The sequence below is a fragment of the Schistocerca americana genome, chromosome 1 (assembly GCF_021461395.2).
Source record: "Schistocerca americana isolate TAMUIC-IGC-003095 chromosome 1, iqSchAmer2.1, whole genome shotgun sequence".
NCBI lineage: Eukaryota > Metazoa > Arthropoda > Insecta > Orthoptera > Acrididae > Schistocerca > Schistocerca americana.
Window position 1 is genome coordinate 1,121,618,460 of NC_060119.1, and position 27,353 is coordinate 1,121,645,812.

Consider the following 27,353-nt stretch of genomic DNA (forward strand, 5'->3'; position numbering starts at 1 on the left):
ACAACGTTTTTCCACTGTTCAATCGTCCAATGTTTACGCTCCTTATACGAAGCGAGGCGTCGTTTGGCACTTACCGACATGATGTGTGACTTATGAGCAGCCGCTCGACCATGAAATCCAAGTTTTCTCACCTCCCGCCTAACTTTCATAGTACTTGCAGTGGATCCTGATGCAGTTTGGAATTCCTGTGTGATGGTCTGGATAGGTGTCTGCCTATTACCATTACGGCCCTCTTCAGCTGTCGGCGGTCTCTGTTAGTCAACAGACGAATTGGCGTGTACGCTTTTGTACTGTACGTGACCCTTCACGTTTCCACTTCATTATCAAATCGGTAACAGTCGACCTAGGGATGTTTAGCGTACAGACGTAAGACACAAGTGACACCCAGTCACCTGACCAAGTTCGAAGTCTATGAGTCCCGCGGAGCGTCCCATTCTGCTCTCTCACGATGCCTAATGGCTACTGAGGTCGCTGGTATGGAGTACCTGGCAGTAGGTAGCAGCACAATGGACCTAATATGAAAAGCGTATGTTTTTTCGGTGTGTCCGGATACTTTTGATCACGTAGTGTATGTTAACACCTACCTAGTGTCACGGGTTCCGCACTTTGTCCAACTACTGCCAAACTCTGGACAACGATGAACACCGTCTCATATGCGGCCCGCCGGCAGAAGTGTGGCGTTTGGCGACACAAACGATCGCTTTCTTTTATCGAATGGGACAGCGCAACACTGAACCTGGAATTGTATTCTTCCCGGACTAACCATGTACTAAAACGAACGCAGTAACGTGGGTTCGAGGCCAGACGGTGCTCTATTTGTTCAGAGATGACGCAAAGAATGTGATTGGAGTTTTGGACCTTATTACAGGAACGACGTCTGAAGATCGTGAGAAATTCAAAATACCGAAAGTATTTCTCTAACTTTCTACGGAGTGCGTTTCAAGACCCCCCGCACAGCTGAAACGTCCAGGCTGAGAGAAGTTAAATTATCGATGCGATGAAAAGAGTGAACGGAGGATAAGTATCGGTGAATATCTTATGCATACGGGAATACAATACCCGGATGAAAGAGCAGTGGGGGTTTTGGAAATCGCATTCTCCACTGCACTATGTGTTTCTTTCTTTATGTTATGCAAGAATAGTGTTACGTTTATGTAGTTTTCAAGCAATACAGAAATATTGTTTGTGATATGACAATGAAGTGGTTGTTACTGAAATTTAACTTTACTTAAATGTTATATGTGTAAGACGATTTTCTTTAGTATGTGGAATATTAAAATTTGAAGCATAGTTGGAGAAGTTTTTTACATCTACATCTACATGTACGTGATTACTCTGCTATTCACAATAAAGTGCCTGGCAGAGAGTTCAATGAACCACCTTCATACTGTCTCCCTACCGTTCCACTCTCGAACGGTACGCGGGAAAAACGAGCACTTTTTCCTTGCGAGCCCTGATTTCTTTTGTTTTATCTTGATGATCATTTCTCGCTATGTAGGTGGGTACTAAGAGAATGTTTTCGCAATCGGAGGAGAAAACTGGTGATTGAAATTTCATGAGAAGATCCCGTCGCAACGAAAAATGCCTTTGTTTTGATGATTGCCGCTCCAATTCACGTATCATGTCTGTGACACTATCTCCCCTATTTCGCGATAATACAAAACGAGCTGCCTTTCTCTTTACTTTTTCGATGCCATCCGTCAGTCACACCTGATGCTGATCCCACACCGCACAGCAGTACTCCAGAATAGGGCGGACAAGCGAAGTGTAAGCAGTCTCTTTGGTAGGCCTGTTGCACCTTCTAAGTGTTCTGCCAATGAATGGCAGTCTTTGGTTTGCTCTACCCAGAATGTTATCTATGTGATCGATCCAATTTAGGTTATTTGTAATTGTAATCCCTAAGTATTTAGTTGAATTTACAGCCCTCAGATTTGTGTGACTTATCGCGTAATCGAAATTTAGCTGATTTATTTTAGCACTAATGTGAATAACTTCTTTATTCAGGGTCAATTGCCACTTTTCGCACCATAAAGATATCTTATCTAAATCATTTTGCAAGTCGTTTTGATCATCTGATGACTTTACAAGACGGTAAATGACAGCATCATCTGCAAACAATCTTAGACGGCTTGTCGCCTATGTCGTTAATATAGATCAGGAACAATACAGGGCCTATAACACTTCTTTGGGGAACGCCTAATATTACTTCTGTTTTACTCGATGACTTTCCGTCTATTACTTTAATGTAGTTTTATAGAGCTTTCAATTTGTGATACATTTTAACTTCCCCAAGTACACTACTTTATTACAATGTTAGTTTTATGTCAGTCTGGTTCATTGTTATACTATTCAGCTTATACATAAAAAATTGATAATCTCATTCTGTAAACTGCAAATAAAGGCAGTCTTACTATTCTCTTTTGTTTCTGTTTAAATTGATGTTATTCTCTGAAGCAGAAAAATTTAATTTCCTGCAGGTAACTAAAAATTCTGTATCTAATTTAAGTACAGGTGTTTGAGAAATGTTCTTCCCTTGAAATGGCATGTGAACATGTAAGCAGAACGATGTTTTGTATCAACTAGAAAGAACAAAAAATAAAATAAAATAAAATAAAAAGGTGGATACTCTGATTAAAAGCAAAGTGCTCAGAGCATTCAAAAAAGTGGTTAAGGCGACCGCTCGCGATAGACGGAAATCCGGGTTCGAGTCGCGGCCCAGCACAAATTTTCATGTGTCACTATTGTGAGTAGATCTATACGTAATACAGGGTGTTTATAAATCAGTTACACAAAAGTAATCTTTAATTGTGAAAAAGGTAAATTTAAGAACCTTCAACATCGCAGCGCGTCAGCAATCGTTGGTTAATATATTAAAAAACTAAAAACCCGCCTGGATTGCGAAAAAAGCACCTAGTGTTAACGTTTAACCCAGGTTTCGGCGTAGATAACTATACCTTCTTCAGAACAACAATAAAACCCACAAGTGCCTAAGAAGACCTTTGTCAATGATTAAAAGAACACCATAACTATACATTTATAAACGAAAATGAAAAGGAAAACACAAACAGTATATGTGTACAAAGTCAAAACCACTACTTAACTTAATGGTGTACGCTCCACCTCACACCGGCCTATGTTCGATGGGCCATGACCCACCATAAACTGCAGTTACAAACGGTCGCTCACTTAAGCCTGACCCGCTATCTATGCACATGCGCAAGACAAGGGAAGTTACTTGAATGCGCATGCGCATACGAATACGAGAAAGTTTATACATGGGTCGGGGCTAAATAGCCCATACATTCCCAACCGTGGATCAACGTATATCAAAAAATGAAATGGATAGAACAAGAGACGAGCTAAATAGGAGATGGAACCTAAAAATAACCGCACACGGTTGCTTATGCTAGTACAGAAGCTTATATATGAAGCTACCTACAACAGGAGGAACTCTTAAAAACTATGCCTAAAGCCGGTAGTTAGCCTGGGAGGGGGGGGGGGGGGGGCAGAGGGGACGTAATCTAAAGACGTCGTGGTAATAAAGATATAGGGATAAAACGTGAGGTGTTCAACAGGCTAAAATCACTTTCATCGTAAAAGGAAAATGAGGATAAAAAGAAAGAAAGAAGATGAACAAATTGACCAACCGCGCTCGCCAATCAGCGCGCGCATGTGATGTTGGAAGAAATGCAGATCTTTAAGCATCTGCAACATGCTGAAGACAATATCCTCAATGACCAACTCCTACTACGAAACAGAAAATTTTTTGGGGGTTTCGCGCCTTTACTGTGTTCTTCATACTTGTAAATCTGATGATCTGGGGATTATCACATGCGCGCGCTGATTGGCGAGCGCGGTTGGTCAAGCTGTTCATGCGGCGATGCCAGGACCATTCCCAGCACACCCAATTAATTACGATGTCAAAAGTCTGCTGTAAAGGTGATATCAACATCAACGGCATTTGCTCACTGTTGAAGATGCAAATCTTAAGGGATACGCAACGAGCGGTGGACATGAATATTGTTTTCTTCCAACAGGTACGACCTGACGTAAGATGGAACTTTTACGGTTACAATGTTTATACAGGGTGTTCAAAAAGTCTCCCCGCAGTGCCGTATGTTTGTTAGCTTGCCTGGGTTACTTCCTTCAAGTGGACTCTCCCAACAGTCCAATGTTTCGTTTATGTCAGCCAGCGTCAGTAGTATCGTTGGTGTGTGTCGTCACGTGTTGACGTGAACGTTTAAGTTTAGTTCCTTTGTTCGTTTGTTTCGTTTTTGTCACTGTTAAAATGCTAACCACTGAAGAACGTGTGTTTTTAGTCGAACAAGTGTTCAAAGCTGGCGGTAAATACAGCTGGTGAAGGTAGTGGTGGCATTTTCATACTGTTAAGGGTAGAGGACTGAGGCGTTGGACATGACTTACCTTCCACTGGCGCATTATGTTGTGCTGACAATCGGTGCAGTTCCGTTTGGTGAACGTTTAATCGTCATCAGGCTCATTGAAGCGCCGAGAAAGGACCGTCTGCTACTCTGAGAAGGTGACGTCATTGGTTCAAAGCAATATGGAGCATTATACAGGGCTATTACAAATGATTGAAGCGATTTCATAAATTCACTGTAGCTCCATTCATTGACATTTGGTCACGACACACTACAGATACGTAGAAAAACTCATAAAGTTTTGTTTGGCTGAAGCCGCACTTCAGGTTTCTGCCGCCAGAGCGCTCGAGAGCGCAGTGAGACAAAATGGCGACAGGAGCAGAGAAAGCGTATGTCGTGCTTGAAATGCACTCACGTCAGTCAGTCATAACAGTGCAACGTCACTTCAGGACGAAGTTCAACAAAGATCCACCAACTCCTAACTCCATTTGGCGATGGTATGCGCAGTTTAAAGCTTCTGGATGCCTCTGTAAGGGGAAATCAACGGGTCGGCCTGCAGTGAGCGAAGAAATGGTTGAACGCGTGCGGGCAAGTTTCATGCATAGTGATGTGAAAGATTCAGTGTTTAAACCTCCTCTACCAAGAAACGTGCCCGAACTGCGAGCTCGCATCAACAATGCTTTCGAACTCATTGATGGGGACATGCTGCGCCGAGTGTGGGAGGAACTTGATTGTCGGCTTGATGTCTGCCGAATCACTAAAGGGGCACATATAGAATATTTGTGAATGCCTAAAAAAACTTTTTGAGTTTTTGTGTGTGTATGCAAAGCATTGTGAAAATATCTCAAATAATAAAGTTATTGTAGAGCTGTGAAATCGCTTCAATCATTTGTAATAACCCTGTATAGTGTGCGGTGATTTTAACTGTGTTCTGCGACTCAAGGACCAATATCCCCACTTCACCCCCTGCCAAGCGTTGCATGCACTTTTGCAGGGCCTTGCGCCGCAAGACACCTGGACCCTACAACATGGCGAGAATCACGGGTACTTAACAGCCACTCGGCCAGCCACTTAGATAGGGTGTACGCCTCTCGAGGGCATCGTGCGACTACAGTTGGCGCTGAGATAAAGCCAACGGCTTTTGCTGACCAAAAGGTTTATATCTCATCTTGCCTTGCCTCGACAATGGACAAGACGTAGTAGGCGACCCTGGAAACTGAACGTTTTCCATCTCTGCGATGAGGCCTGTCGCCGTGAGACAGAGAATACTTGGCGTCGATGCCAGCAGCGCCAACGAGCTTACAGTTCACCATTGACGTGGTGGTTGAATTGAGTCAGGTCTGTGATAAGCCAGGCATTTATCGGCTATGGCTGAGACAAATCAAGCCGACAATGGACGACTTATTACATGGCATTAAGGGAACTGGCAATGCAACCGCCGTCACCAGACCGTCAGCAGACCATCGAACGCATCAAAGCCTGCCTGCCCCAACTCACTGCAGTGCGATTCGAAGGCGTCAGAGTCTGCGCGAGAATGCAAGATAAGTCTGCATGGCGAATGAGCATCGCTGCATTACATACGAGGGTAATTCCAAAAGTAAGGTTCAAATGGTTCAAATGGCTCTGAGCACTATGGGACTCAACTGCTGAGGTCATTAGTCCCCTAGAACTTAGAACTAGTTAAACCTAACTAACCTAAGGACATCACAAACATCCACGCCCGAGGCAGGATTCGAACCTGCGACCGTAGCGGTCTTGCGGTTCCAGACTGCAGCGCCTTTAACCGCACGGCCACTTCGGCCGGCCCAAAAGTAAGGTGTCCTACTTTTTTATAAGTACATAGACCTGTTTATTTCTACAATGGTTTACATCAGTTTACAGCTTGAACATTGAAACACGTATGTTGTGTGGCGGCGATGGCGAGGCATTGCAGAGTCTCTGACCAGAGAGCCATTTATCGTGGCTAGTCTGCGCTTGACCGCGCGAGTGTTGCGAGCGGGAGTCTGTCAGTAGCAGTAGACCAGTGTGCTCGGTCAGTAGTAGTCGTGCAGTACAGTTGCGAGCAGTAGTCAGTGGGCAGTCTGTCAGTAGCAGTAGGGCAGAGCAGTATGTCGGTAGTAGCAGCCCAGTGCAGTTGTGTGTGAGGAGTCGGCGGGCGTCGACATGGCACTCTGGTCAAGATTCAGGATGAGGTATATTATTCTTAAATGCGCTCAGCTAATAATGTAAATTAACTGTAGCTAATTTGTGCAACAATCGCCCCAATAATAATTTTTAGTTTTCAAAGCAATTTTTTAACAAAGAATTCTTTAATGAAAGAAATATTCCCTTGATATTCCTTAAAGAAAAGTTTCCCTTAAATTCAAAATTTTTGCAATCAATTTCCTCCAAGCTATGGCAAAAATAATAAGAGCAGATGCAGCTTTACTAAGGTAAGAATTTCAGTTTAATTAACGAACAGGGCCTAAGATCGACATTTCGATCTGTTCGTATTTTCATTGTCACTGAGATTTTATTATCACTGAATTGACTTTCATTTTTTTTTGTGAGGAACTTATACTTGGGTCAGATTGCTATTTTTTGTTTAATTGTCATTGTCATTGAATTTATTTGCTGGGAGGTTACATTATGTTGTATTCTAGTTAACATTCAATTATTGTGTTTCAAAATTTCTCTGGGGAGCTTACACTTAGCTCAATGTGCATTAGCATTCTTATATAATATCCTTTTAAATTTCGGTGGGGAGGTTACAACATTTAGCTATTTTTTGACATAATCATCATTTCTGTCGATGTATTTTTGTAGACGCTGTGGTAGTTTTTTTATGCCCATGTCATACCAGCTCGATGCCATGCTGTTCAGAAAGTTATGAACCTCTTCTTTCACCTCGTCATCGGAGCTGACTCGCTTTCCGACCAAACGTTCTTTTAACATAGGGAACAGGTGATAGTCACTGGGCGCCAAGTCAGGACTATAGGGTGGGTGGGTGATTATGTTGCACTGAAACTGTTGCAGGAGAGTACGGTTTGCCGAGCGATGTGTGGGCGAGCGTTGTCATGGAGAATGTGTACGCCCTTGCTCAACATTCCTCTTCTCCGGTTCTGAATTGCCCGTTTGAGTTTTTTCAGAGTCTCACAGTACCTGTCAGCGTTAATTGTGGTTCCAGCGATTCAGCTCCGACGAAGAGGTGGAAGAAGAGGTTCATAAGTTTATGAATAGAATGGCGGCGAGCAGGTATGACATGGGCATACAAAAACTGCCACGTCGTCTACAAAAATGCATTGACAGAAATGTTGATTATGTCGAAAAATAGCTAAATGTTCAAGCTGTAAACTGATGTAAACCATTGTAGAAATAAACAGGTCTATGTACTTGTAAAACAATAGGAGATCTTACTTTTGGTATTACCCTCATAGTAAGAGAAAGACGTCAGAGTAAACACACGCTCATAACGACAGTCGCAACGGCGAAGGAAGGCAAACTGTGACACAAACAGATACTGCCCGAGTGTTCAACTTATACTATCTCTTCTTCTACGCCAAGGGCCTGAGAAGCGGGTGGGCCTGGAAGGCGTGTTACACGACATGCCAGCAACCGCGTTTGTGGAGGACGACGACGACGCACTTCTGGCGGACATTCCATGGCACGAACTGGATTTAGCCTTCAAAAGTGTTGCACAGAACGAATCACCTGTGCCTGATGGACTCCCTATTGAGTTTTACCTCCTGTTTTCCGGTCTTATGAAGCCCACCTTCTGAGTCCCCACCGAATTTACGGAAGACATCATGATCTCTGTGCCCGAACCTAGCAGCGGGCAGCACCCACAGGGCTGCTGACTCCCTTGCAGAAAATTATTAGGTGGTTCTCTGCAAATGGACCTCACTAAATTTTGAGAAAACACAGTTCATATAATTATGTGCAGTAAATGGCATAACACTACTGATGAATATACGAGTGCTACAAAAAGGTACGGCCAAACTTTCAGGAAACATTCCTCACACACAAATAAAGAAAATATGTTATGTGGACATGTGTCCGGAAACGCTTAATTTCCATGTTAGAGGTCATTTTAGTTTCGTCGGTATGTACTGTACTTCCTCGATTCACCGCCAGTTGGCCCAAACGTTCATCACGAACGTGGTTTTGCAGTCAGTGCAATGTTTACAAATGCGGAGTTGGCAGATGCCCATTTCATGTATGGATTAGCACGGGGCAATAGCCGTGGCGCGGTACGTTTGTATCGAGACAGACTTCCAGAACGAAGGTGTCCCGACAGGAAGACGTTCGAAGCAATTGATCGGCGTCTTAGGGAGCACGGAACATTCCAGCCTATGACTCGCGACTGGGGAAGACCTAGAACGACGAGGACACCTGAAATGGACGAGGAAATTCTTCGTGCAGTTGACCATAACCCTAATGTCAGCGTCAGAGAAGTTGCTACTGTACAAGGTAACGTTGACCACATCACTGTATGGAGAGTGCTACGGGAGAACCAGTTGTTTCCGTACCATGTACAGCGTGTGCAGGCACTGTCAGCAGCTGATTGGCCTCCACGGGTACACTTCTGCGAATGGTTCATCCGGCAATGTGTCAACCATCATTTCAGCGCAAATGTTCTCTTTACGGATGAGGCTTCATTCCAACGTGATCAAATTGTAAATTTTCACAATCAACATGTGTGGGCTGACGAGAATCCGCACGCAATTGTGCAATCACGTCATCAACACAGATTTTCTGTGAACGTTTGGGCAGGCATTGTTGGTGATGTCTTGATTGGGCCCCATGTTCTTCCACCTACGCTCAGTGGAACACGTTATCATGATTTCATACGGGATACTCTACCTGCGCTGCTAGAACATGTGCCTCTACAAGTACGACACAACATGTGGTTCATGCACGATGGAGCTCCTGCACATTTCAGTCGAAGTGTTCGTACGCTTCTCAACAAGAGATTCGGTTACCGACGGATTGGTAGAGGCGGACCAATTCCATGGCCTCCACGCTCTCCTGACCTGAACCCTCTTGACTTTCATTTATGGGGGCATTTGAAAGCTCTTTTCTACGCAACCCCGGTACCAAATGTAGAGACTCTTCGTGCTCGTATTGTGGACGGCTGTGATACAATACGCCATTCTCCAGGGCTGCATTAGCGCATCAGGGATTCCATGCGACGGAGGGTGGATGCATGTATCCTCGCTAACGGAGGAGATTTTGAACATTTCCTGTAACAAAGTGTTTGAAGTCACGCTTGTACGTTCTGTTGCTCTGTGTTTCCATTCCATGATTAATGTAATTTGAAGAGAAGTAACAAAATGAGCTCTAACATGGAAAGTAAGCGCTTCCGGACACATGTCCACATAACGTATTTTCTTTCTTTGTGTTTGGGGAATGTTTCCTGAAAGTTTGGCCGTACCTTTTTGCAACACCCTGTAGACTATGAACGGAAGTCTGTTGCTAAGGTAGAATACTCAAAATTTCCTGGTGTGTGGATTGATGAGAAAATGAATTGGAAGAAACACATCGATGATCTGCTGAAACGGTTAGGTTCAGCTACTTACGCTATTAGGGTTATTGCAAATTTTGGTGATAAACGTATCAGTAAATTAGCCTACTATGCCTATTTTCATTCACTGCTTTTCATATGGCATCGTATTTCGGGGCAATTCGTCATTAATTCGTCATTCATTGCACAAAAGCGTGTAATCAGAATAATAGCTGGAGCCCACCCAAGATCACCTTGCAGACACTTATTTAAGGAACTCGGGATATTCACAGTACCTTCGCAATACATATATTCATTTACGAAATTTGTCATTAATAAGCCATCCCAATTCGAAAATAACAGTGAAGTGCATAGCTACAACACTAGAAGAATAAATGATATTCACTATTCTGGAATAAATCTCACTTTTGCACAGAAAGGGGTGAATTATGCTGCCACAAAAGCTTTTGCCATTTGCCAAATCGTATTAAAAGTCTGACAGATAGCCAACCAACATTTAAAAGCAAATTAAAAGAATTTCTGAATAACAACTCCTTCTACTCAATAGATGAATTCTTAGATATGAAGTAGTAACTGTAAGAAAATTAATTAATTAATTAATTAATTTGTGTAAAGAAAACTTAATCTGAAGTGACACGTTCCACATCATTACGAAATGTCGTATTCATGATCTATGGAACAAGGATTAATGTATGTATGTATGTGTGTATGACTTTGTTAAAAGTTGCCTATAATCTTTTTAAACACATCCTTCGTGCCTGCCTGCAAACCACTATCAAGGATTCAGTACATGTCGATCAAAGTTGCTTGCTGGAAAAAGCAATGTTCACATGGCACTGGGATAGCATAGGAACGTAATCGCACTAATATCGGCCTGCAAACTTGTCGCGGTTGATTTCGATCACGCATTCGACCGCGTCAATCATAGTTTTCTATGTGCGGTAATGGAACGCATAGGCCTCCCCCGATGTAGTCCTGATCTTGATTCATGGAGCACATTCGAAGGTAATGGTGAACGATTATCGACCAGATCTCTTGGCTATCGAACGTTCCGTGAGGCAAGGACGCCCCTTGTCCGCCATTCTATTTGCAGTAGACCTCGAGCCAGTCCTGTGCAGCCTTCGCCGTCACTTGGAGGGGCTCTGTTTATGGACTGTGAGGTTCCAAAGTCGTATTCCTGGCCAGGCCAGGGGATGACGCACAGACAGCGCTACGATGGTTTCAGCAGTACAGTACTATGGCGGGCAGTATCACCAATGGCAATTGTTATTTAAATTCGTTACGACACATTGATATTGCCTTCACACGAAGGTGGCGCAGGTCTAATGTTAGAAACAGAGGGCGGGCACTGTTTCTTGGAACGATGCGCCGACTATGGCATTCTGAGCAAGTCATCCTGACGGGTACCGTGATCGGCGAAGTGGCGCCACATTCGCTGCACACTTCAGTCCCTTTCGGTCATATTCCGCAGTCATTCTGTCACATCAGGACGTTCCTCGTGGACTATAATTATATGCTGGATTACCTACATTCTACACAATGCCCCACGACAAAGGACTATTAACGCCAATTCCAAAGACACCAAGACGCTACCCTGCCGGACGGTGGAAGAGAGTATGGCATTCGATCCACCTATCCTTTCTCCCTACGGAAGTTCGAGCTTCTTCGTACGTCATAGTGAATGACAAAGTCGCTAATCGCCAAAGATTGCACTCCTTTCATCTGGTCGACGCGCCTTTGTGTGCAGTTTTGCACAGTACCTCATTCTGACACATATCGGTTGACATCTGATACAACAGCTGCATGTTGGCTGCTCACACAACCAATGTTAGCCCTACTCTCACGGCAGCCACCCGCGGCGGTTGATTCTGAAGCTCTATTCCATCCGGATGCCGTCTACTTCCCAGCCATCCGGACAAATACAGTTAAGTGGAGTAAAGACGTGGCGCTGAACTATTTCTTCAGTGACGCTGACGATGATGTGTTAGATTCTGTGTCGTTCCTGCTGCAGAAACACATGGATTTACAATACTGGGCGACCTATGGTTCTGTTTTGCCACCTATCTGGGTTTGTCATTCATGGAGCCTCCGGCTTTCTAGGGGGTTCCAGGTGCGAGAAGAGACTGATGACAAAGGTCCATGATTCAAGATCGCTTTCACCCTGTGTACACAGTGGACAGTACTCCTCATCATACGAGAAGATGACCTGGATAATCTCAGTGCTCAGCTCTTGTAGGGTTCCTTTACCTAGTTAGTATGGTATTTACTTTGTCATTAACACAAAAACAAATAAATAACTAAAAGTAAGAACTCTTGGTATCTTTCCCTTTCACCCCTTTTCCAGTCCCAATACAGCCGATGTCATTACTTCCTACCCTTTCCTTTCCTTCCTTCTCCCTCCACTTTAATTTACATAATATGTATCACAGCTGTGGATACCGCATGGTATCTGTCCTTTCAGACACGACACATTCATATACTTGTTCAAATTGTTGGCGCCATTACACTAGGGGACTAAGTCCCATAGAGCTCGGAACCATTTGAACCATTACACTAGCCCCAGACGAAACATCACACTTGGTCCACAAATCACCTGACGTATTGTCCACAAGAATCCTACTGTCCTGCATACTTCAACTTTGGAGTATGTTTCCAGTTGTACTGCAATTTCACTTGCACACTGAAATGAAACTGTTCACCGGGCTGCAGCTGAACTGCGTCTGCAGGAAACTGGGAACATGTTCTCTCTTCTGACAATACTCCACTCTTGTTGGGCAAAGATCTGACAATATGTTTAACTCACTTCCCTAACCTATGTATTAGTCCAGAGTTCGAGTCTCGGTCGGGCACACAGTTTTAATCTGCCAGGAAGTTTCATATCAGCGCACACTCCGCTGCAGAGTGAAATTCTCATTCTGGAAACATCCCCCAGGCTGTGGCTAAGCCATGTCTCCGAAATATCCTTTCTTTCAGGAGTGCTAGTTCTGCAAGGTTCGCAGGAGAGCTTCTGTAAAGTTTGGAAGGTAGGAGACGAGGTACTGGCAGAAGTAAAGCTGTGAGTACCGGACGTGAGTCGTGCTTCGGTAGCTCAGATGGTAGAGCACTTGCCCGCGATAGGCAAAGGTCCCGAGTTCGAGTCTCGGTCGGGCACACAGTTTTAATCTGCCAGGAAGTTTCTATGTATTACTGTTTGTCGAGCAATAGTTGAAACCAGAAAAGAAAATCATGAATGAAATACCATCAGGTTGGTGTCCGTACTGTAGATATTATACTTATTAATAGCTGCCCACCTCCCCTAGAGCAAATCATAAGCCACATGTTAAACACAGTTTTGTAACCCCAATAATTTTTGTACTGTGATGAAAACAGTACATGGCACCAAGTTCCATTCAGTCATCTATATTGTAAGGATTTGCAATTTTCACAAGCCATACTGGCTCTGATTGAAAATATGAGCAACACCGGAAGTTACTGTGCCCTATTCCGATGTAAGTTAATTTTCCTATTTAGTAATGTATGAAATATTGTGGTAACTACTGCAAGAAATACAGCCAGACTGGTTTCAGCATTTGCAGACGTATACGCGAAGTAACTCTCCTCCATTGCTCTGTAAGTAACTGTAATGAGGAATACAGCTAATAATTCAATGTGGTGTGAACTACCCTCCAACATGTACTTCTGATATCGACGAAATGCAGATGCAGAATCTGCTGCATCGAAATATTCTCTCACACACGGGTTTTCTCGCGCGGGAAACGAGTAACACGCACTCGCGGGGTGTGGTGTGAGTGGGGCGTGCTGGGAGAAATGTGCCATTGTTGCCAATGGCGTGGGCAATGTTACGCCGGGGATTTAGAGCGCGCGTTCCGCCGCGGTTCGGAACGCGTCCAGCGTGGCTGTTGTCTTGCTGGTGCGAGGCGTAGTGGAGGGGGTAGACAGGACGCGGTATGGGGTTGGGGGTGGGAGGGAGGGGAACCACACAGTGGCACAGTGGCCGCGGGGATTCGTGCCGCACGGCTGCCAACTTTACGGCGGCAGTAACTCGCATTAATAGGGGCGCGGCTCGGTCGCAGTTTTTTTTTAAAAGCACCCCTCTGGCACAAACTCTTCATTACGCACCACATCCTTCCATATATAGACGAGCGCGCAGGCTTTGTTTGGCTCCCATTACAGAGGGAATTGTCGGGGGAGTGTGGTGTGGCCGTTTACATGCAGCCATGGAGGGGGTGGAGGGGAAGAACGGAAAAAAAGGAAAAGAGAGGAGGACCGATAAACTTCCTGAACGGTGGACCTTTTTTTTATTTTTAGCACAGATTTAATTTTGTAAGCTAGATAGGAGGCATGTTTTAGCTGAGGCAGAAATATTCTGAGGAATATTTCCACAGTGGTTGCCAGCTTCTTTGTACAATGGCGAGTGTAGCGATGTAGCAGTTTTGTGCAACCATCGAGCTGTTAGCAAGAAATCGTGTTAGATTTCTTCTCTTTCTTTTTGTTACCACTAAGTTTATATTAAAAATACATCTCATATCTCTAAACTGTTGAGACGCCTCTTAGAGACAGATAACCATTAAGTAGTCCTGGCATCAGTGTGGGGTGTTTGAGAGTGGTTCAAATGGTCAAATGGCTCTAAGCACTATGGGACTTGACATCTGAGGTCATCAGTCCCCTAGACTTAAAAATACTTAAACCTAACTAACCTAAGGACATCACACACATCCATGCCCGAGGCAGGATTCGAACCTGCGACCGTAGCAGTCCAGACTGAAGCGCCTAGAACCGCTCGGTCATAACGGTCGGCTTTTAGAGTGGTGGGTGGGTAGTGTAACAGGGTAGCGTTTGCACAGAAACGAACTTTTAACTTTATATAATATATGGTATGCAGTATTTGCCTCGACAGTTGAAGAATAGGACGTATCTAATAAATTTGGGCTTGGAATAAGTTTAATCTGCAGTTGTGCAAGCAAATAACTTTAGATATGAGACTTGAACTTACGTGTTACACCACATACTTCTCGTCACTTCCCATCTCGCGCAGTTTTTCTATATTGGCATTTACTATTACGCTGTTAGCGCCATCAAACGGTAATTCTAAATCTGCACGAGACTAAACTGATGAATACATATCAGTTTATTGATAATGTTGTACAGAATTATAATTAACCAGCGTTATACACCTGTTCCGCTGCACTAGTTAATTTACTGCGACTGCGGTCTCCTTAATTGATCAGGCTTGCTTTACAACAGAGAGTCGTATTATTTTCATGTCTCTGCACCGCTGTGTCAATTTAAGAAATACACTCAGGTAAGATATACACCTCATGATTTGGTGGTTTTATAGCCATGTGTCTTACGATTTCAAAAGACTGCAATGGCAGTTAGAAAGACGACTGCATCGCTCTTCAATAAAGGAATTGTCGCCTCACACAATGACCAATGGCGACTGAATGTTGACCCAGTGAAGCTGTTATTACATTGTTCCTGGCACAATGCACAAATTTATCTGCTGCACATGAATTTTCATGTGGTATATCTGCATCCTGGGTATCCTGGTATTTTCAGCTCCTCAAGGCATTCGTCGCTAGAAAAAAAAGACTGTCCCATCTTCAGATATATCAAAATTGATGTTTGGATATTTTATATGGTCTTTCATTACCGTATTTCCTTATAGGTTTATAATCATACATTATATTTGCATATCTATAATTGACCATCTTTTCAATCTTTTCCAGTATACTCTCCACATCTAACCGAATTGGGAAAAGTAGACTGTAAATGAACCTTTACGTCCCATGCCTGTCATTTGAATTACTTGCCATGTGTGCCTTCGTAATACTATCTGCATTTTTTTATACACATAGCACCACAGTTTTTATCTCCATCAATTAATTTGGGCGGTAACTGCAATATGCTACATAACATTCTTTTGATATGATTCGTTACACCATTAAACAGCTTTTGCCTCTGCAGACAACTAATTAGATAAAGTGTCAGCAGCAAAAATAACAGTACATGACATTATACCCGTACGGCCATGGCTTTTAGAGTGGCAGCCATGTTTATAAACGAGGTGTTCAATTTATCTCCATGATTAATTGCTCTCATTATGTATGAGCGATGAAGTGGCTCTCATGGCAGAGCAGTGGTGTAGCAGTTGCTAGTAAGGGAAAGGGTTGGGGGGAATGATGGATATGGGCAGAATTTATGCGAGAGATGGAATCGCCAGCTAAGCGAGCATCTGTCGCGGCAAAACGCCGCCAGAATCACACCCGAAAAACCGCACAGTTGTCTGCACGTCAGTCTACATGGCGCTGATATCCTGGAAATATGCTTATAGCACTTTCACTATTGAATATCAAAATTGCTGCACCATGAAGATGACGTGCTACGGACGCGAAATTTAACCGACAGGAAGAAGATGCTGTGATATGCAAATGATTAGCTTTTCAGAGCATTCACACATGGTTGGCGCCGGTGGCGACACCTACAACGTGCTGACATGAGGAAAGTTCCAACCGATTTCTCATACACAAACAGCAGTTGACCGGCATTGCCTGGTGAAACGTTGATGTGATGCCTCGTGTAAGGAGGAGAAATGCGTACCATCACGTTTCCGACTTTGATAAAGGTCGGATTGTAGCCTATCGCGACTGCGGTTTATCGTTTCGCGACATTGCTGCTCGCGTTGGTCGAGATCCAATGACTGTTAGCAGAATATGGAATCGGTGGGTTCCGGAGGGTAATGAGGAACGCCGTGCTGGATCCCAACGGCCTCGTATCACTAGCAGTCAAGATGACGGGCATCTTATCCGCATGGCTGTAACGGATCGTGCAGCCACGTCTCGATCCCTGAGTCAACAAATGGGGACGTTAGCAAGACAACAGCCATCTGCACGAAGAGTTCGACGACGTTAGCAGCAGCATGGACTATCAGCTGGGAGACCATGGCTGCGGTTACCCTTGACACTGCATCACAGACAGGAGCCCTTGCGATGGTGTACTCAACGACAAACCTGGGTGCACGAATGGCAAAACGTTATTTTTTCGGATGAATCCAGGTTCTGTTTACAGCATCACGACGGTCGCATCCGTCTTTGGCGACATCGCGGTGAAAGCACATTGGAAGCGCGAATTCGTCATCGTGGTACTGGCGCATCACCCAGCGTGATGATATGGGGTGCCGTTGGTTACACGTCTCGGTCACCTCTTGTTCGCATTGACGGCACTTTTCACAGTGGACGTTACATTTCATATGTGTTGCGACCCGTGGCTCTGTCCTTCATTCGATCCCTGCGGAACCCCACATTTCAGCAGGATAATGCACGACCGCATGTTGCAGGTACTGTACGGGCCTAACTGGATACAAAAAATGTTCGACTGCTACCCTGGCCAGCACTTTGTCCAGACCTCTCACCAACTGAAAACGTCTGGTCAATGGTGGCCGAGCAACTGGCTCGTCACAATACGCCAGTCACTACTCTTGATGAACTGTGGTATCGTGTTGAAGCTGCATGGGCAGCTGTACCTGTACACGCCATCCAAGCTCTGTTTGACTCAATGCCCAGGCGTATCAAGGCCGTTATTGCGGTTCTGATTTCTCAGGATCTATGTACCCAAATTACGTGAAAATCTAATCACACGTCAGTTTTAGTATAATACACTCCTGGAAATTGAAATAAGAACACCGTGAATTCATTGTCCCAGGAAGGGGAAACTTTATTGACACATTCCTGGGGTAAGATACATCACATGATCACACTGACAGAACCACAGGCACATAGACACAGGCAACAGAGCATGCACAATGTCGGCACTAGTACAGTGTATATCCACCTTTCGCAGCAATGCAGGCTGCTATTCTCCCATGGAGACGATCGTAGAGATGCTGGATGTAGTCCTGTGGAACGGCTTGCTATGCCATTTCCACCTGGCGCCTCAGTTGGACCAGCGTTCGTGCTGGACGTGCAGACCGCGTGAGACGACGCTTCATCCAGTCCCAAACATGCTCAATGGGGGACAGATCCGGAGATCTTGCTGGCCAGGGTAGTTGACTTACACCTTCTAGAGCACGTTGGGTGGCACGGGATACACGCGGACGTGCATTGTCCTGTTGGAACAGCAAGTTCCCTTGCCGGTCTAGGAATGGTAGAACGATGGGTTCGATGACGGTTTGGATGTACCGTGCACTATTCAGTGTCCCCTCGACGATCACCAGTGGTGTACGGCCAGTGTAGGAGATCGCTCCCCACACCATGATGCCGGGTGTTGGCCCTGTGTGCCTCGGTCGTATGCAGTCCTGATTGTGGCGCTCACCTGCACGGCGCCAAACACGCATACGACCATCATTGGCACCAAGGCAGAAGCGACTCTCATCGCTGAAGACGACACGTCTCCATTCGTCCCTCCATTCACGCCTGTCGCGACACCACTGGAGGCGGGCTGCACGATGTTGGGGCTTGAGCGGAAGATGGCCTAACGGTGTGCGGGACCGTAGCCCAGCTTCATGGAGACGGTTGCGAATGGTCCTCGCCGATACCCCAGGAGCAACAGTGTCCCTAATTTGCTGGGAAGTGGCGGTGCGGTCCCCTACGGCACTGCGTAGGATCCTACAGTCTTGGGGTGCATCCGTGCGTCGCTGCGGTCCGGTCCCAGGTCGACGGGCACGTGCACCTTCCGCCGACCACTGGCGACAACATCGATGTACTGTGGAGACCTCACGCCCCACGTGTTGATCAATTCGGCGGTACGTCCACCCGGCCTCCCGCATGCCCACTATACGCCCTCGCTCAAAGTCCGTCAACTGCACATACGGTTCACGTCCACGCTGTCGCGGCATGCTACCAGTGTTAAAGACTGCGATGGAGCTCCGTATGCCACGGCAAACTGGCTGACACTGACGGCGGCGGTGCACAAATGCTGCGCAGCCAGCGCCATTCGACGGCCAACACCGCGGTTCCTGGTGTGTCCGCTGTGCCATGCGTGTGATCATTGCTTGTACAGCCCTCTCGCAGTGTCCGGAGCAAGTATGGTGGGTCTGCCACACCGGTGTCAATGTGTTCTTTTTTCCATTTCCAGGAGTGTATATTTGTCCCTTGAATACCCGTTTATCATCTGCATTTCATCTTGTTGTAGCAATTTTAATGGCCAGTAGTGTAGTTTACCGAAGCCTGCCTACGATGTCATCTGGTCTATATTTTCGGTAACCGGGGCAGTCACTGAAAGTCCTGTTACGAAATAAAGTATGAAGTCCTGTGCAGTGACCGTAAATCTCTAACTGGAGAACTTAATAACACTCTGCTTCATATTTATCACATTTTCTTCAGCACACAAAAAAAGACTGGCTGGAAGCAACTTAAGAGCGCTGATCCCGTCCCCATCTCCACCTATGACCTTCTTCTGCTGGACGAGAAGAGCTGGTGTCGCAGAAGTACGAGAGGCGTTTGAAACGTCCGTGTAAAAATAAGAACTACTTTTTCGACGTAGTCTCTTTTTAAACTTATACACTTCGTCCAACGCTGTTCCAATTTGTTGATCCCTTCCGAATATCAGGAATTATCCAAGTCTGCAAAATAGCTAATAGTTGCTGCAATCACCTCCTCGTTTGAATAAAATCTTTGTCCCGCCAGCCATTTCTTCAAATTGGGGAACTAATAGTAGTCCCAGGGAGCCATGTCTGGAGAACAGGGGGTATGTGAAACGAGTTGGAATCCTATTTCCATTAAATTTGCGACCACAACTGCTGAGGTGTGTGCTGCGGTCCAATCGCCGGCGTTTTTCTTGCAGCTCGGTTTTCAAATGGTCCAATAACGATGAATAATATGCACCTGTAATAGTTTTACCCCCTTACAGATAGTCGATGGGGAATATCCCTTGCGAATCCCAAAAGACAGTCGCCATAACCTTTCGGCCGAAGGACTGGTCTTCGCCCTTTTGGTGCAGATTCTCCCTTGGTAACCCATTTTTTAGATCGTTGTTTGGTCTCGAGAGAATAGTAATGCATCCATGTTTCATCCACAGTAACGAAACGACGCTTAAAGTCCTGCGGATTCTTCCTGAACAGCTGCAAATCATCCTTGCAACACTTCACACGATTCCGATTTTGGTCAAGGGTGAGCAATCGCGGAACCCATCTTGCGGATAGCTTTCTCATGTCCAAATGTTTATGCAAAATATTATGTAGCCATTCATTCGAGATGCTCACAGCACTAGCAATCTCACGCACCTTGACTCTTCTGTCTTCCATCACCATACCATGGATTTTATCAATGATTTCTGGAGTCGTAACCTCCACAGGGCGTCCAGATCGTCCAGCATCACTTGTCCCCATATTTTGAAACCACTTATAAACTGTTCTAATCGAAGGTGCAGAGTCACCGTAATGTTTATAAAACTTGTCTTTAGTTTCCTGAGGCGTTTTGCCTTTCATGAAGTAACGTTTCTCCTTCGTCCATTTTTTGAGAATCACTCGACTTCCTTAATTCACACAGATACCAACCACAAAGAAATAGACCAATATGACTGAACCTTGGTGTGCGTTCTTTCCAAAGATGCTACTAACTAAACATGACCTCGATAAGCGCCGGTGGTGCCATCTCTCGGACTTTGCACGGACTCTTCAAATGCCCTTAGTACGAACTAAGGAGAGTAAAGAACTGTAGGCCTGGAAGGATTTGTTGAGAACGATTGATGTTTTCTCAAAGAGACATATCGAATTAAACATTTGTAATAACACACTAGCCATTAAAATTGCTACACCAAGAAGAAATGCAGACGATAAACAGGTATTCATTGGACAAATATATTATACTAGAATTGACATGTGATTACATTTTCACGCAATTTGGGTGCATAGATCCTGAGAAATCAGTACCCAGAGCAACCACCACTGGCCATAATAACGGCCTTGATACGCCTGGGCGTTGAGTCAAACAGAGCTTGGATGGCGTGTACAGGTACAGCTGCCGATGCAGCTTCAACACGATACCACAGTTCATCAAGAGTAGTGACTGGCGTATTGTGACGAGCCAGTTGCTCGGCCACCATTGACCAGAGAGATCTGGAGAATGTGCTGACCAGGGCAGCAGTCGAACATTTTCTTTGTCCAGAAAGGCCCGTACAGGACCTCCAACATGCGGTCGTGCATTATCCTGCTGAAATGAAGGGTTACGCATGGATCGAATGAAAGATAGAGCCACGGGTCGTAACACATCTGAAATGTAACGTCCACTGTGAAAAGTGCCGTTAATGCGAACAAGAGGTGACCGAGACGTGTAACCAACGACACCCCATACCATCACGCCGCGTGATACGCCAGTATGGCGATGACGATTACACGCTTCCAATGTGCGTTCATTGGGATGTCGCCAAACACGCATGCGACCATCAGGATGCTGTAAACAGAAACTGGGTTCATCCGAAAAAATGACGTTTTGCCATTCGTGCACCCAGGTTCGTCGTTAAGTACACCATCGCAGGCACATCTGTATGTGATGTAGCGTCAAGCGTAACCACAGCCATGGTCTCCGAGCTTATAGTCCATGCTGCTGCAAACGTCGTCGAACTGTTCGTGCAAATGGTTGTTGTCTTGCAAACGTCCACATCTGTTTAATCAGGGATCGAGACGTGGCTGCACTATCCGTTACGGCCATACGGATAAGATGCCTGTCATCTCGAATGCTAGTGATACGAGGCCGTTGGGATCCAGCACGGCGTTCCTCATTACCCTCCTGAACCCACCAATTCCATATTCTGCTAACAGTCATTGGATCTCGACCAACGCGAGCAGCAATGTCGCGATACGATGAACCGCAATCGCGATAGGCTACAATCCGACCTTTATCAAAGTTGGGAACATGATGGTACGCATTTCTCCTCCTTACACGAGGCATCACAACAACGTTTCACCAGGCAATGCCGGTCAAAAAAATGGTTCAAATGGCTCTGAGTACTATGGGACTTAACTGCTTTGGTCATCAGTCCCCTAGAACTTAGAACTACTTAATCCTAACTAACCTAAGGACTCCACACACATCCATGCCCGAGGCAGGATTCGAACCTGCGACCGTAGCGGTCACGCGGTTCCAGACTGTAGCGCCTAGAACCGCACGGCCACTCCGAATGCCAGTCAACTACTGTTTGTGTGTGAGAAATCGGTTAGAAACTTTCCTCATGTCAGGACGTTGTAGGTGTCGCCACCGGCGCCAACCTTGTGTGAATGATCTGAAAAGCTAATCATTTGCATATCACAGCATCTTCTTCCTGTTGGCTTTATTTCGCGTCTGTAGCACGTCATCTTTATGGTGTAGCAATTTTAATGGCCAGTAGTGTATTTCCATTCCGTAGTACCGTCGGACAGACACCTTATACGTGCTGCAGTGTAATATGCCAGGGTGGTGTTCTTTCACTATTGAGCCATTGTGTCTCTATGTGAGCTAACCGCAAGCTGTCCGGCACGGTATATTCTGGCTAGCTGACTGCGCAGCACGCTTACCTCCGAGCCTGAGTTCCGCGCTGGCCTGGGCGCTGTCTCCGTTGCCCCTGGCGACGCACTGGTAGACGCCGCGGTGGGCTCGCGACGCTGCAGCGACATGGAGCACCAGCGGGGACAACAGCCTCGCGCGACCAGCAGGCAGGGGCTCCGCGTTGTGCAGCCACTCCACGCTGGCCACTGGTGAGCCAGACACTGTGCAGTTGAACGTAGCCGCCTCTCCCGAGTTCACCACCTGCAACAAAACCAGCAGCATAAACAATATGAGATTGGGTGGATTCCGGTCTGAGCAGACGTATGATCCGGCTGACTTAGGATAAGGCACATAGGGGCTAAGGGATCTAAGGCTAATAGGCTTAGAGGCTACCAGACTTTGGGTTACTGATCCTGGGAATTAGTTCACTAAATGCTCTTGACGGGTAGTGGTCTCGAAGAATAGCAGCCTTGAGGTGTAGTGGTCTCAGTCACATGCAGACTTGTGGAGCCGCCCCCCCCCCCCCTCCACAAGGGGAGAGGGGGTGACTAGCAGAACTGGATGCTAGTAAAACTGGCGCTATAGTGGCCTTGAGGACTAGCGTGGCCTTGAAGTGTAGTGACATTGAGGAATAGTGGTCTTGAGTAATGGTCTTGGTCACTAAAAGACTTGGTGGTAGGCAGGGGGAGGGCAAGCAAAATTGAAGGCTAGCTGAATAGGGGGACTACCTGACTTGGGTGCTAGGAGAAATGGGAGACTAGCAGAAATGAGGGGCTAACAGAAATGGGGGCTAGCCGGATTGGAGTGGCTGGTACACTTGGGGATTGGTGGATACAGGGGATGGTAGACTTGTCAGCAGAATTGGGAAAACTGACAGAATTTGAGGATAATTTTGTTCGCAAATAGTTACACAGCCTTGATATATTTATCAAATAGTTACATCGTCCCTCACAGGCTACACAATTTTCAAATTTACCTGCTGTTTCCTTTTTTTTAAAATCATTATCAAATAACATCTAAGAAATGCCGCAACACATGTGACAGGATGTGCTGAAAAGTAATGTCTCCGAATTTTGTATTCTGTTCTCAATATTGTTTGAGCTGGTGTCAACCGTTGAGTTGTGTGTGGAGGTGTCAGCAAACGGACACGAGTCGGGCGTCAGCTGCTGGAGAGTATACAGTTTTTCTGTCTCCGTACAGTGCTGGCATAAATTGTTTCCTGATGACCCACATTCAAATCTGTGGTGAACTGCGTCGATCGGCCTGTATGGCTCTGCGTGACGTCCGTTTGTCAAACACATGTGGCCGTTCTCTGCGGTGGATTACGCGAGTGGAAACATCGTCTCTCCGATACTGAAGATCCATCCTTGACATCATTGACCTCAGAAACACAAATGTTTGGGTAATTTACGATACAGTATGACTAATGTGTCCCTCACAGTTGATCAACTCACGTTCAACTCGCGACGTGCTGTTATGATCACTACTCACCTGTCTGCACCCGCTCCTTACGGCGCATATAGCAGTGACATTGGGGGTCATATACGGCAGATCTTCAAATGGGATAACTCTTCCAGTGGTTTATGACAGTCGCGTCTCAACTGGCGGATGTGGGGTCGCCACAGCGTAAGGCATGCCTCACATGACTCTCGAGACAAACACTAGGTTAAACCTTTGAGTACCAGTGCTTTGTATCTGAAACCACCATTTTTAAATTTCGTTGCCTTTAGCATGAAACCACCAGTGCTGGTGCATGAAATAAAATTATGCTTGTTTTTAGTGGCCATTTTGGGGAGATACTTGACAGTGAAAATAAATATGTCTTAAGTTACTGTAACCTAAATTTGAACGCATACTAAAGTTTTATGAGTAGTTTCGAAATGAAACCACTGAGGTAGTATGTAGTTTTGGTGAAAAATTTATTAAATTTTAGGCCTATTATTGCTTGTTAGATAGAACTATAATTTGCGTTAGACATTATGTATTAATCGATGTTTCGAGATTTGGGATAGCACCTAGGAAAATGCGAATTTTCTTTCAAATATATCACGTAAAATAATGGGTATCTGAAAATTGTATGTTCCAGTGGCTCCAAAGTGAAACCAGCTGCTTAAAACAATTGATTCTTAACATGACGTCAATTTATTATTGTATTTATTGCTTGCTATGATAATAAAGGTTAAAAAACTAAACCCCTCCCGCACAGGCTATGAAGGCTCAAAAGTACCGACCGGCCGCCGTGTCATCCTCAGCCCACAGGGGTCACTGGATGCGGAAATGTTGGGGCATGTGATCAGCACACCGCCCTCCCGGCCGTATGTCAATTTTCGCAGCTGGAGCCGCTACTTCTCGATCAAGTAGCTCCTCAGTTTGCCTTACAAGGGCTGAGTGTACTCAGCATGCCAACAGCGCTCGGCAGACCGGATGGTCACCCATCCAAGTGCTAGCCCAGCCCAACAGCGCTTAACTTCGGTGATCTGACGGGAACCGGTGTTACCACTGCAGCAAGGCCCTTTGGCAATGAAGGTTAAGTTTGTGAAAATTTATAAAATTTTATTCCAAATTGAAACCAACTCCTTAAAACAACCGATTGTTTACTTTTTGTCAAAATCTTCTTGTAGTCGTTGCTTAATGGAATTAATAGTTTAAAATTTGTGGTACAGAACTGAGCTGCTGCGCGGAAGAGGCGAGTTTCATGTCGTAGACCACTTTTATTGATACTGGAGTTTTGTTTGTTTGGGGGGGGGGGGGGGGAGGGGGAAGGGGAGGGGAGAGCAATAATCAGTCTTCTGTTGGTTAGATGTGGACCGCTGCGAATTCCTGTATTGTGCCAACCACTTCATCTCAGAGTAGCACTTGATCCATACGTCCTCAACTATTTGTTGGATGTTATTCAGCCTCTGTCTTCCTCTACAGTTTTTACCCGCTACAACTTCCTCAAGTACTTAGGAACCATTGCCTGATGCCTTAAGACATGTTCTACCATCCTGTCCCTTCTTTTGTCAATGTTCCCAACATGTTCCCCTCCTTGCCGATCTATCAGTCTACCAGTCAACCTAATTTCAAAAGCATTTTATAGTACCACATACGAAACGCTTTGATTGTTTTCTTTTCCGGTTTTCCAGCTGTACACGATGTACTTCCACATAACCATGAGCCCCAAATGTACATTCTGAGAAATATCGTTCTCAAATTAGGATCTATGTTTGATACTAGCACATTTCTTTCGACTAGGAATGCCCAGTTTAGCTGTGCTAGTCTATTCCTTTATGTCCTCGTCACTTCGTCCGCCAGATAGCAGAATTTCTTCAGTTTGTCTGTTTCGTGGTTCCCACTTTTGATGTTATGTTCATTGCTGATCCTTTTTCTGCTACTAGTCATTACTTTCGTTTTCCTCTGCTTTGATCTCAATCCATAGTGTGTCCGTAATAGACTCTTCATTCCATTCAACACGTCCTAACATTCTTTTTCACTTTCACTGATGATAACAATGTCATCAGCGAAGCTTATCCTTGATATGCTTTCAGCCTCAATTTTAATTTCACTCTTGAACCTTTTGTTATTTCCGTCATTTGCTTGTTCGATGTATAGATTAAAATGTAGGAACGAGAAGCTACATCACCGTTTTAATCCTTTTTTATAAGAGCACAGCGTCCTTGGTCTTCCAGTCTTATTATTGCCTCTCGATTCTTGTGTGTATTAAATGTCTTTCTATATAACGCACACCACTGTTTATGAGAATGCCTAACACCTTGTACAATTTTTCATTGCCGAACTGCTTTTTTAGGTCGACAGATCCTATGCGACAGATCCTGTGAACGTGTCTTTATTTCTCTTAAGGCTTAATTACCTTTCCTAAAGCTAAACTATTCAACATGTAACAGATCCTAAACTTTCTTTTTTCTTCTGTTGTATATTATTCTTGTCAGCAACTTCGATGCATGAGCTGCTAAATTGATTGAAGGTGTGTTCTCGCAGTTATCGGCCCTTGCTATCTTCCAGATTGTGTGTATGATATTTTTCCGATAGTCTGATGCTATGTCTACAAGCTCAAAGATTTTACAAATAAACTTGAACACTCGTTTGGTTGCCACATTTCCTAACGATTTTAGAAATTTCAAAGGAATGTTACCTGTGACTTCTGCCTTATTTGATCCCACATCTTCCAAAGCTCTGTGAAATTATGGCTCTAATACTGTATCCCCTAAGTCATAGGTGTCCAAGACACTGCCTGCGGCCCGAAGCAAGTACCAATTCGACCCATCTCTCACACACTCGAAAAAAAAGAATGCATAATATTCCGTTTTTGTGACGATATGAAGGTAATGAAACCTCATATATAAAATATCAAATAAGTTCCAGCTTGCATTTTTAGATGAGAGAATCATAAATCAATAAATTTTAAATTAGTTGATTAAGTTTGTGTCTCTGACCGTTCTCTCGCCCTCTTTTTTTGTTGCTCAGCGGTTTTTGTTAGTGTTAAGAATTTTATGTGCCGCACAAAAGTACTCATCTTCTTCCAGTGTGGTCCACGTAAGCTAAGAAGTTGGACACCCTTCCATTTGTCTTACATATCGATTGCTATTTCTTTTTCTGTCAGGTCATCAGACAGTCATTCCCCTCGCAATACAAGCAGAATGTTTCACATATATAAATGGCTGAAGTCGCATTCCTCAAGAAGGGTGGTCAATGCAAATGGCCTGCATGTCATACAGTACATCAGCGTGTTTCAACTGTGTTACACATACTACTGGATACGAAGAGACAAGAATAACTGTTTTTTATATTTTTTGTGCAGAGTGTCCATAACAGGCCTCTATCATTTAAAAAAATCATAGCTTTGTACACAATTAGAGACTGAGAATCTTAATTTGTTGTAAGACGTTTCACAGTTATCAGAGGATTTCATCTTTTTCTTTTGTTGCAGATTTGACTTTGAGTGCGTGAAAATGGAGACAAACCAGGAGCAGGCGCGATGTGTCATTTGGTATCCAGAATCTAAATCTGTGACTA

General features: G+C 44.9%; 1 protein-coding gene and 1 pseudogene across 1 annotated transcript in view; both read right to left on the reverse strand.

Annotated features, from left to right (window-relative positions):
• Window positions 1-27,353, reverse strand: part of LOC124596941 (Down syndrome cell adhesion molecule-like protein Dscam2) — a 348,091-nt gene that overhangs the window by 316,972 nt on the left and 3,766 nt on the right. Inside the window, exon 3 of the mRNA XM_047135906.1 lies at window positions 22,370-22,601. Within this exon, the coding sequence (XP_046991862.1) occupies window positions 22,370-22,601 (232 nt within the window). The remainder of the gene's footprint in view (window positions 1-22,369; window positions 22,602-27,353) is intronic.
• On the reverse strand, window positions 24,741-24,859 carry LOC124555865 (annotated as a pseudogene).